The 12689-nt window shown below is 40.0% G+C and overlaps 1 protein-coding gene across 7 annotated transcripts in view; it reads right to left on the bottom strand.

Moving 5' to 3' along the window:
• DOCK10 (dedicator of cytokinesis 10) overlaps nucleotides 1–12689 on the bottom strand; it is a 122986-nt gene that overhangs the window by 72735 nt on the left and 37562 nt on the right. For all 7 annotated transcript variants that reach the window (XM_051781413.1, XM_051781419.1, XM_051781415.1 and 4 more), the window contains exons 3-4: nucleotides 10297–10386; nucleotides 1901–1983 (exon numbers count right to left, since the gene is read on the bottom strand). In XM_051781413.1, the coding sequence (XP_051637373.1) occupies nucleotides 1901–1983; nucleotides 10297–10386 (173 nt within the window). The remainder of the gene's footprint in view (nucleotides 1–1900; nucleotides 1984–10296; nucleotides 10387–12689) is intronic.

Below are 12689 nucleotides of genomic sequence, written 5' to 3'. Positions count from 1 at the left end.
GCTGAGTCCAGTTTGCTCGTTATAAATGGAAAAGCCCACAGGAGAGTTTAGCACACCCTCAGTGAATGGAATTACTTTAGCCACAGTTAGATCTGGTGTTGCAAATGATGTTCCTTTCCCATGATGCAAAGCTAAACACTTAACAGTCATCCAATGTTCCCCAATATAACTTCCTATAAAGGAATTGATACAAGAATATACTCGGATTTCTGACAGTACAACAGCAGTTTTGCACAAATCAAACAAAACACTGTGAAAACTGGGCATCCAGACCTATAAACAGTGAGATACAATACAATGACAATACAGTCACTATTTTTCAAGAGAAGATTTAGTCTAGAACACCAAACTTCATAACATGTACATGGAAATCAAGGTTCAAGAGGCTGGGAATGGTATGAAATGAAGTGGACCTCAAATTAGCTCTATTTAAGGTAGGCTAAGCTCAAAAGCCAGGGTAACTTTCAGCAAAAAAATGCAGACACACATGCTATAACTTTGTGCCTGAAATATCAACCACTGTGGTATCCAAATCACTTCTAAGTGCTATGTTGTGATACAAGACACAACAAGATCTTGCTTTATTATAATCCTCTATGCAAGGGGGAAAAAATGAGTGATGCAAGACAGCATAGTACCCCTGGAGCATGAACTCATGAAAGCAAATCACATTTAAGCACCATATTAAAATACCCTTCACAAAAGAGGATGTATGTAATCAGCTAAAATGTACTTTTGTGCAGAGTAATGCAACCACATCTGTCAAATGCATATTTCATGAGTGAAGATGTTTCAGGTTAAGTAAAAAACTGCTGTGCTGCAAATGTTTTTCTTGAGCACTAAATGCATTAATTTTCTAAAACAATCAGCACACCGGGTACTTAAGAAATTGTATGTTTATAATCTCTGATTAGCAAAACTGCTCTTAATGGCTTTTTGTATTACCACACCCACTGTTCATAAAAATACCAACATACAAGAGCAAATGCAGGTCTGAGGGAAGGCTTGAAGCACAAAACCCTCTGAACACAGCACCTAAAGGGGCCATAAGAATCAGTTTATCAGTTCCTGAAGCAATATAGCTAATACTAGTTTCCATCCAACCCAAGCCTGGAGCACCCATTCCTGTGTTATGCACATGCAAAAAACTTTTTCATCCAGTATGTGATTTTAATGACTCAAATTCCAGGAAAGGAAGCAGTAACACAGCTCGTTTTGGCATTCAGTGATTTTGCTAACTACTCCCAAAACCATCCTGAGTGCACAGAATACAAACCTTCCAGAAACAGGAGCACGGGTAGAAACTCACACATGTAGAAATGAGCACCAGGTTCTTAATTTCTTTCCACTCAAGTCAAGGAACTTGTTTTTGCTCCTCTCAACACCATTATGCTGATTTTAATGCTCTGCCTCCAAGAACAGGAGGGAAGGAAGTCCACCTACCCTGACACCTGCACATCTCTGCAGCCTCATCAGTGCTGCACACACTGCACCCAGTTCTGTACAGTGCAGCTATAAAACACTGAAATCCTACTCTCTGTTACACAGGGTAACTGAAAGGAGAATTAATCACAGCTAAAGGTGAGTGACATTTATGCATTATTAAGGAAAACAAAAAGCCACCTTTCCCATATCAACTGCGCTTTGAATACGCAAATACGGTTCTAAGGATTTGAATCAGCACTAATGGGGTTTGTTGATACTACTGAATTCTGCAGAGTCTTGAACTTTCCTAAAGGACCTTTTCTTCCCCTTTTTAAAAATGCAAGGCACTAAAAACACAGTAAAACAAGCAGAGCTTATGAGACAAAGGAAAGTGCAAATATGGGCAAAGCTTAGCAAATGACACCAACCTAAAGGGAAAAAATAAAAAAAAGGAAGAACTTATGCTAGATCTTACTGTGGTAAGTGTCGAAAGTCTTCTGAATACTGTTCATATTTGTAGTTCACAACATGCCACTGGGAACTGTAGTATTTACAAGCCTAAAGAGAAGAAACACAAAAAACAACAATAAAATTACTACAAGTGTTTAGACTCAAGAAGGCTAGAGAACTAATAAAGATCTCAGGGAGTCCTTTGTGCTAGAGAACATATTCTTTTCTTTTATAGCTGGGTGCACAGTTCTTAAAGGAAAGCCATATTTTAAAGCATAATTTCCCTTTTAAATCAAATGCACTGAATCATAAAAGATGGAGGAGGGGGCTGATAGCAATTTAACATGCTTTACTGATTCTCATCTGTTCTCTAGGAAGCATCATTAAATTATATACTTACTGCATTAAAAGACACTATCTAGTTTAGGCCTGACTTCCTTCATGGACATTGATTATACATTTTTTGTTTACATCCTGTTTATTACCTAAGTCTTCCACTGTAAATACATTTGCCCTACTCCTTTTATTCCCTATTGTTGCGGCACAAGCCCTCTGCTTCTTGTTCTGACCTTAAGGATTGATCTTTAACCTCTTAATAACACTCAGGAATATATTAATAGGATTATTATTTTTCACCAGTCTCATTTTCCCTTCCACACTGAATTTGCTCAGTCATCTCATCATCTTTTAGATTTTATTATCTAAATAACTTTTCACTGGTTTTGCATTCACCTTTGGAAATTGCTCTTAGAACATCAATCTCCCTTAAATAAGGAAAACAGACCTGAACAAAAAAATATACTGAAGGGCTTGGCTATGCTGTCAAATAGACCAGAATAACTGTGCTATTTACTAGATGCAGAACTTTTTTCAATGCAGCTAAAGCCAACATGACATTTTGAAAGGCAATGAGATGCATGAGATATGTACAGTTACTGCTAAGGTACACAACTACAAGAAAAATGACACAATGCCAGAATTTCCAGTGATTCTTCATTCTGCAACCTGGTATTTGTACAGTATACTGAAGAATTTACCCCAGTATTGTATTATTTTCTCCCCACACTCCACCTGAAAATTTGCACCAGCCCACATGAGATGGAAGGAAAGAAAGAGAGATACAGCCTACAACATAACAGCAGAAGTTGCTGCCCAAGACCATAGGGAGAAGGAGGCATGTCAGAAAGGACAAGGGTGGAGATCTACAGTAGAGAAAGAAGCAGCAGCATTGAAAGGAATCTGAGGTGGAAACAGGAAAGACAGTCTCACAGAAAGGTGGGGGAAAGATGAGACTCCAGGAGACAAACAGAATGGATTAAAGGATAAATCAAAGGTATCTAAAAGCCAAAAGCTATGCAGAGAAAGCAGAAGAATAGGCAATAAAGGGACAGGACTCCTTCAAACATGACTATTCCCACTCTTCTGAAGTGCCCATGGGAGTCATTGCTTGCAGGGTGGTCTCTGCCTCAGAGGGACAGAGAGGAAATTATCAGGCTGCTGGAGCAAATCTGGGACAGGCTGAAAACTTAATGGTGGTGCTTTCTAAATTACTTAGCACTGGTTAACAAACGTCCTTTTTAAGTCTTGTGGAAATTACGCAGAGTAAGTAGCCACAAATTGTTTTAGGAAGCCATCTGTGAATTCACGGTCTTCTAGGACATCTTTCTTTGGTTTAGAGCATGGAAAAGGTGGTAAGGAACTGGGTGCACATTTATAGGCACTTCTCTCCCTCCTCAACACTGAACTGAGCAGCTCAGCACAACCAAAGGCAGTAAACACATTCCACATGGATCCAGTACCTACCTTCTCATCTGACACAAGCAATCATTATCTAATAGGATGTAGAATAAAGTGTGACTATTAGACAATATAATCACATATTCTCCAAGAATGAACACAATATTATGGCATTATAATTGACTCACTCTGCACCTGGCAGGGTCAGGCCCAAAGTTAACCCTGACAACCATGTTCCTACCTCACTCCAGTGTTGTTTGCACTTTGTCTTTGAATAGAGGAGTAAAAAAAAAAAACAAACCACTAAACCTCAACCTTTCTATTTTGTGATTCTTCATAAAATGACTTGGTCACTCTTGTATTTGTGTTAAAATGCTGTGATAGTCACCTGGCCTGTAAGAATACTCCTACAGGAGCAACATACGCTCTGTTCTATGTAAGTCAGTGAAAAGCTCATTGAATGTTCTGAGGGTGAGCACAGACCCTCCAATTCACACATCACTCACTTTCTCCTTAGCAAACATAAACCAACTGAACCTTCTACAGAAAGGACTACTTTTCTCCTGTGGTACATCCATTACTGAATATTCTACTTACAGATGCAATTAAAGCCCAGAGAGAATTCTCAATGTAGGCTTTTATTGCAATCATTATAGGCTGATGTGTTCAAAAAAGCAGTTGTAAATTACATATAGAGCAGGCCACAGTATTTTAGCTTGTAACTATAAAGGTTTACTGTGCTCCTCCAAGAAAAAGCTAATCAAAATAAAAATCAAAGGGGACAAAGCAGCACATTCAAGTATCATTCAGTAAATTCACAGAAGACAAGCCAGCCCATTGCAACAGCTACCACTGTTTTTGAACTAGCTTGCTGTGGGGAAACTAGATCTAGCTTAAGAATTAACACCAAAAAAAGGGTACAGCACTTTCTCTTCAGAATATCCCAACTCGAAATACTGCTGCTGACTGTACTGACTTACAAAGATTTTTTATAATTGGAAATTATTATTGGAAAATGGAATTTTAACAATCAGGAAAAGTATCTGCAAACCTGAATTGAGGACTAAGAAAAACTTTTCTAGAGGCAGAAATTTCATCAAGAGGCCAGAGCTGGATCCTAATATTTCTGGCAAAGAGCAGAGGCACCAATGCAAGGGCTGTTGAGCTCAAGTGAACTGTGGGGGAGGAAAAATGTAGACGGAGAAATGGAAGTTTCGGGATGTGGGAGGGTTGGCACAGATTTACATGAACTCTGTTAACCAGGCAGGCTGCACAGCCCATTCCCAAGGGCCCTATCAGACTCAGGTCTTTACTTTTTTTTTTTCTTGCTGCCCAGAGGGCTTAATTTTTCCTTAGAGAGACAGACAATCCTGCAAGATTTTTCCACCTGTAACTTCTTAACTCTGGCTCTGGTGATGACAGCATGATGGCTACCACTGGGAAAAAGGCACTAAAAAAGATTTACCCTGCAATGGAAATGAACCTTTTGGAGGGGGAAAAAAATAATAATAATAAAAAAATAATAATAAAAAAAATTAAAAAAAGGGAATGGGAAGTGAGAGAAATACAAATGAAGCAAACACCTTGGAACATCTAAAAGCTTACAGGCTCTCTAAGACAGCACTACGTATGTGGCCTTCAGAAATAGAGAAGAATATATGATAAAAGTAATTTATGAAACAACTGGGCTTCTTGCAGAAGAATTCCATGCATAGGGTAACTCTACCCCCTCACTCCCTCTGGAAGAGGGGCTGTTTCTGAGGTGGAAAACAAGAGATATTGAACAGGGGATGGTAAGCCTATGCAAGAGCTTGGAAACAGAAAGCCAAGACCTTCCAGAGCTGGATGTGGACACAGTGCCAGAGGAAAAGCTGCAGGATGGCTCTGTGCCCTTCCCGTGACATGCATGGCTCTGCTCATAGAGCCTTCCCAACTGCTCCTCCCTCCTCTGACCTCTGCTGTAACACCCAAAGCCAGTGTGCTGGGATTTGGGAAGGTGGAAGGTGGTGAGATCACCCTGGTTTGAAATTCAGCCCTCCACCCAGGCCTACCCCAGATTCCTTATGCCCATGACAAGCATGGCAGCATCACGACGAGCTGCCTCCAACCTGGACCTTCCTTCTGGACCTCTCAAAACCGCTCCCAAAATAACACAGTTCACACATACAGTAAAGTCCAATGACAGAGCCATGTAACAAACCAAAACATTAAAACACACTATTGTTTTAAAATATCAAACATTTTTAAAAAGTATTTACCTTTTGTGCTATCAAAAGAATGACTATCTTTTAGTAACATATTATGTCCTGACACCACAGCTCTCCCAAGTACTGAAAAAAATTTGATTTTGAAGTTGGGGAAATTTACACTGTGATGAGCAATAACAAAACTTTCTGGGTGACATTTACCAACAGGAGTTCCCATTCTAATTTAATTTTGAAAGAAGTAAGAGCAATGCAGATTAGCCTTCAAATCAAAAAGCCTCAGAAATCAACTTTATGGACACAGGACAACTTTCAGAAGTTATACAGGGGGCTGTGGCTCTTTTAACATTGTGATTAATAAAACTCATGTTTAATAATTACTTACAGATCCTATAGACCCAACTTGCAAAATCTCAAATAAAAAATCCCCTAGATGAACGGCAAGGGCTCTACAAGGTTACTACAAGTGACAACTCCCACTTGCACATCTAGAAAACCCTCACAGGAAAATTCAGAGACATCCACATGAATACTGTATTATCTTAGACAAAAGTAACTACATCATTCATCAAATGAAATTTCAATATTCCTACACTGTTATTCCATTTTGATGTTGTGTTTTTTACCTAGGAAGTTTACTCCTTCTACCCCTGCACAGCTCCTACACACTCCTCCTCATCCACAGGGCCAGCCCCTCTGCAAACAGGCTTCCCAAAAACTTATCCAAGTAGCACCTATCATTTTTAGAAGGATCATCTGGCTTAAACTCATTTCATAAAGGACAGTTGACAGCTAATATTTGTTTACTTTCTGGATTTTTATTTCATAACTACCTAGAATTTCATTCCTATAGATATAAATATCACAAGAGCGTGTATGTCTGTTCACATGCCCACATGCTTCCTGAAAATATTGACTTGATGTAAGCCAATAAAGGATTAAATATGTTGCCATTAGGTAGCTTAAGCTCCTCAAACTAAATAATACTTTGAATTGCAAAATGCACTATATCCTTATATTTCCAAATGAAATCCAAAGAATTGATATTTGATCTAAATATTCAGGATAAAGAGTTGGGAAGGGTGATATTAGGAATTCCTTCTAAAAGGAAGAATTTTATTTTGTTTCTTGTGGAGTGAATGTTTCTATTTGCCAAAATTATGGACCATGAGGACAATGCTGACTGGCATAAATACAGCAAATGTGCAGCTGACTCTGTTAGGAGTAAGAAATTTCAGAATTTGGAAGGACACAGCATGATGAAAGTACAGAATTCGAGGAAGCCAGGAATACTTAAAAAAACCCCAACCCACTGAAGACAATTTAATTCTGGCTTTATAAGTTTCTGGAAAATTCTCTTTTCTTGGAACCTAATTTAGTTCATCAGGCTTCTCCTGCCTAAGAAAAGTTAAGGTGGAAAAGTCCACAAGAAAAACATCCTAAGACAACTACAGGTATAAGAATAACCAATTCACAAAGTATTACCTTTAAAATATAGCTAATAATTAGGTATAAATTAACAAATGGACTCAGATATTAATCAACCATAAGATGTAAAATATTTATTCTCTTTGCATGCAGAAAATACTTACCAAAGACTGCTTATCACCTTTGTTTTATTTTTTAAATTTTCATATTACAGTTTCAGCAAAACACAGAGATAGATGGTCAGACATCTTAATTTAAAATGAATTCTTCTGCCTTACCCACTGCCATAACATCTAAGCATCTCCAACAGTGAAAGTTTTTACTTCCTGAGGAATCTAAAAGCAGCAGTAAGAAAACTGAATAGACAGCTAGAGGCAAAAACCTTTGACAGCAAACACCACCGATACTGAAAGTTTTCCTCAGCAACATCAGCCTCATCTTCCTTCATCTGACTTGTCTGCTCTCTTGAGTCCACATACGGATACTGCACAGGTAACTGAGTCATCATGGCTTCCCTAAGTATTGTTTACAGTCACTTGAGGAAGGGAAATCTGATCAAATTCCCAAGCTGTCTTACATATTGATCTTGGTGAGGGCTGAGGAAAAAACTCCTTATCCTTGAAGGACTCTAGCAATGAAAGATCTAGAGATGGAAGTAAAGCTTTTCTACTGTCACTAGAGAAACGAGTACCCAGGAAGAGACAGGATTTTAAGGCATTATCACAGACTTTTGACAGCCCTTGCAGACAAGACCATCTGGAAGCCAACAAAGAACGAGACAGGAGATCATGGATCTGAGTTCTTGAAATAATTTCAGTACCATGTCTTCACACTGCAAGAAAATTAGTTTCACCTCCAAGAGCAGACCCTTCCTTTGCAGTTCACCAACTCGCTCCAAGTCTTTGTGTCTCAACTTGCTAAACCACTGAGATAGTGTAACATAAGTGAACAGTCAGAGACAACTGTTCCTAAAACGGCTTCAGCAAGATGAAGCTGTACATTGCCTTTGTATATCTTCCCCCCCAGTCTGATTGGGAATTAGGCATTTGATTCTGGGTTGTAACAAGTCCAGATGACCAACAGAGAGTCAAGTGTGTACAAGATGGACTTCCACTGTTCAGATACCGTACTATATTTGAAGAAAGAAGAGACTCCTTCAATGAGTAAAGCGTTGGTTTTTTCACGGTTCAAAAAAAAAAAAAAAGTGAAGGTCACAAACTCCACTCCTGCACATCCATCCAGAAGTGCTGAACACCCACCAGGAACACAACAGACTTTTGTTGGGTCAGTACACATTCGTACAATTGCTGCAGTGGACCACAATCACAGGTCTTCACAGAACCCCATGCTCAGTTTTACTTAATTTTCGACTGGAAACCATCCTCTTCCTGGAATTTAATTTATTACATATATACATACATACATATATATATACATATATATAGATTTTGGCTTTGTGGCAAAATGGAACATATGCATTACTACTTTAAAACAGGGTCTTACTGCTCCTATTACATGCACAGGCTTAGTCCTGTAGTACTGGTTTTTTTCCACTGCATAGCTCCTCTCTCCCCTTCTCCTTGGCTCACTGGTATTGCAGAGAAAGCTAATAGATGTGCTCAATATGTATTTTACCAGGTTGTCATTAGCACCCCCTTGGAGTACTCAGCTGTAATGATTCCCAGACTCTGTGTACTAGGTTCCATTTTTAGACCCACCACTTTCTTTGTAAAGCCATGAGCACAATGCTGGCCTTGCAACTTGTGGAACCTTAAAGTAAAAAGCAGACCCCAAAGTGCTGAAAGGGCAGTGAGGCTTCTGGGAAGGTAGATAATTCCATGAGCTATGTTATCTTTTAACCCTGCTGTCAGATTAAGAAAGACAGCAAAGTTCAGGCAATCTGAGTTGGCAGTAAATTGTTACTGCTCTTTTTAGACCTGCTGAAAAGAAATAGAGCCAGCCTGTAAAATGTCACATTGCATACAATTCAACAGCTACATTTCTGCCTAGTCTTGGACTTTATGTTTTCCAAACCCCGTGTTTGTCTTCAACTGAATTTTCCTCCACACATTTTCTTGCAGTTGTAGCACATATGAAATATTTTTTCAAACCAGAAATTCAGGTGTGAAAAATCCCAATCTGCGAAACAAAGGTAGAGAATGTACCTATTATAGGCTAGTTATAAATGCTTGGAATTAAACTCCTTGTAGAAGCTGACTGAAAATTTGGGTTCATAAACCGTGTTTAATGCACACGGTGAGCTATATTTTACATCTGTAGTGGAAGATGAAGAAGGTTCAGGGAGCCATTTAAAGTAGATTCCTCCAAACAGTGTAACCAGCATCTCCAATGTCAGGTTGTCAGTGACAACCTGACTGTTCCTTAGGCAGCAGGATGAGCAATCTTCTCCTACAATCCAAGATCAGGTACGTAAACAATACAACCATAGGTGTTTTTTAAAGGTAGAGCAATTATTCACTCCTGGTGAGGCTCTAACAGTCATGGAAGAACTTTTTGTTCAACTTTCTACTGCAAAGGTAGAACAGACTCTAAATACTGACCATCTATAACCCCCTACACATCCTTCATGGTGCACCTACTCCTCAGATAGCTGTATGTACGCCTCCAAATGAGATAAGCACTTTGTAATAACTCTTAAGAGTCTAAACCAGTGCCAATTAGTTATCTTTTTTTTGAAAGATATCAATATTTTCGAAGTGCAAAGAGCATTCAGATCACCAATAATCAGCACTCATGTAAAAATGCCAACATCAATATCAGTGAACTAGTAGTGACAGAGAATGCAGTTGGAAAACAGTACAGTGACAGCTGATCAGTGCATTTGAAATTTTTCTAGATACAAGCATCTCAGAATAGTCAACTGCAGATATGCTGTTAACCCTCCCCCTCCTTCTGGCCTTCAAAATTCAAATATGATTCAAATCACTCAAAGCATACTGAAAGAAAAAAGATGTTAATTATAATCATAGCAAGCCTCCCCCAAACCCTTGGTTTTGTTTAAAATTAAAGGATATACACACTAGATACTTACCTCTCTAACAAATAAATTTTCTGCTTTTTGTTCTGCATCTTCAGGTACAGAAGGATACAGTGTCCTGATTTCCAGTGAAACTGTGTCTATCTGGCAATAAACAAAAAATATGCAATTTAGTCAAAGTGACAGAACAGCAGTTTTGTCTCATGAAAAGGTTAAGAACCTTGTTATCATGGCTTGCATTTTTTCAATTTGTCATGCAGCCAACAACACATGCATACCAACAACTGCAACCCTGCCCACACACACTACTCAATACTATCAACTAAAGCATTAATTACAAGCAAGAGCAGAGTTCGATCAGATTTCTGGGAATAAAATTGTTCACGTAAACTTGCTTCAGTCTCCTAAGTTTCTGATAGTAAATGTCATCAAGTCTTCCTTACATCCTCTCCCAGAAATATATGCCAAATCCAACAGTGATACTTGTGTTCTCCACTTCTGAACCTCATTCCTTTTAGTCAAGGAACGTGGAGACAGAAGTAAAAGCTTTGACTCTTTGCAAGAAGAGAGGAGCAGAGTCCTCCCAACAACAGGAGGGCCACAGGACAGTCTGATGGTCGAAAGCAAGGGGAACCAGGCAGCAGCTTCTCAGAGGAACACTTGCCCCCATGGGCACAGGCAGCAGGGCAGGGCTGACAAGGGACTCCTAGCACAGCCTGCAGCTTTCTTCCAGGCTCCACAGGAGCTGCACAAATTAGTCCCTTTTTTCTGAAAGCAGCTGCTGACTGAGCTGGCTTGGCAGGCCCCACAGCAGGAAACCACACAGAGAAGTGGATCTCCAGAAGTTCTCCACAAGGAGCCAAGCTTCCCTTAATTCCCAGCAGGCCAACGAGAGGCCAGGGCCACCAGCAGTGCTCCTGTGTGTGACCCAGGGCCCCCATGCTGGGGTCAGGCAAAGCAGCCACTTTGCAAAAGGCTCACAGGAGGAAGCTTTGGGGTATTTTCAACTAAGCTACAGATGTGTCCCACTTATTTTCTCTGCCATAAGAAGGTAAAAAAACCAAAATCAAACCCCAGCAGCCCAGATTATGCTCTCAGTTGCAATGGAGTAACTCTGTCACTCAAGACAGAAACCCAGACAAATCTGACCTCCCAAGTTCATTTTCTCTTCCATTACAGAAAGGCCCATGAATTCCAGAAGAAGGTCTATGGCATACAAGTGGTTTAATATGAAGAACCACTGCTTAATAATACCATGAAGCAGCTTGCAGTGTTTACTGTGTCCCTGGAGGCTCTCCTTCCTATCTTCTCAGACTAAAAAGTCTCAAGCTAAAAGGTGATGTTTTTCCTCTATAAATTGAAGCACCCAAACTCTACATGACAACTGCCTGCAGATTATTGACTGCATTTTTCCTTAGAGCTTACACAGACCACTCTGATTTCCCCCCCATCCCTTTCTAAGTGAGTAATTGTGAAAGAAAGGTATGTATCACTGAGACAGAAATATCATGGGATTCCCCAAACTTTTTGGTTTCATCTGGAGAGTTCAGGATACATGATTAAAACACTCTGGCTCTCATGAATAATGACAGTGCCTCATAGTCACCAGAAAGTGAAAAAAATTCTGTTCTTCTGAACAAACCAAACACAGTTTCCTAAGTGTGAGTTCGTGGGCTCTACCCAGCTGTGTTACCAACTATGTGAAGTGATTTACACAATCATTTAGTCTATGAGTAAAAGAGACAGCAGATGGAGAAGTATGAATTTTCAGGCCATGTTTAGTAACAGATGTCTGAATCCTTGGTTGCTTAGGGACTTCCCAGCAGTACCCACAATCTCCGGAATGCACCTTGTTACTTTTACTTCACACATACGCGACATTTTAAGTCCTGATTTTTAGGCAGTCACAAGAAGACACAATCCCCAAGCACAGCTGAAAACCCACGGGTGTCCCTGTGGCCCATCAGATGGAGCTCTTCCCTGGGCTGGGACCCTGCAGCCAGCAGCAGCAGCCGCAAAACACGCACAATGTCCTTCCAGCACACACACCACTGCTGAAGATCTGTTGTTCCCAGACTAAGGCAGAGTGGAAGGCCACAGGAGAAGAGATATGTGATGTACTCTGTACCTCACACTGACCCTGTCACGATGGTGAATAAGCTTCAAAGACACCAACAAACAACCTGTCCTGCTCACCCACAGTAAAGCTTATCTGCCCCATGTAGAAGATAGTTTCCAGCATCTTTTTTATAGATCAGACACAGCAGGTCAACTTCTTTACCCAGTACAACACTTATTGTCAACTGATATCAACACACTGAGCAAGACAGTTAACATTTACCTAATGGGGCCATTGTGCCTCCCTCCTCTTACACAGCCTGTTAAAAAGACTGTAGCTGAAAAAGCCTTGTAACCCCACTGTTTTGCCTGTGGTACTTTCCCCCACT

This window comes from Manacus candei, unplaced genomic scaffold, assembly GCF_025592945.1.
Source record: "Manacus candei isolate 608988 ecotype Guabito, Panama unplaced genomic scaffold, ASM2559294v1 h1tg000015l, whole genome shotgun sequence".
In the NCBI taxonomy this organism is placed as follows: Eukaryota; Metazoa; Chordata; class Aves; order Passeriformes; family Pipridae; genus Manacus; species Manacus candei.
Note: the sequence above shows the minus strand (reverse complement) of the source record. Positions and strands in the feature narration are given on the sequence as shown.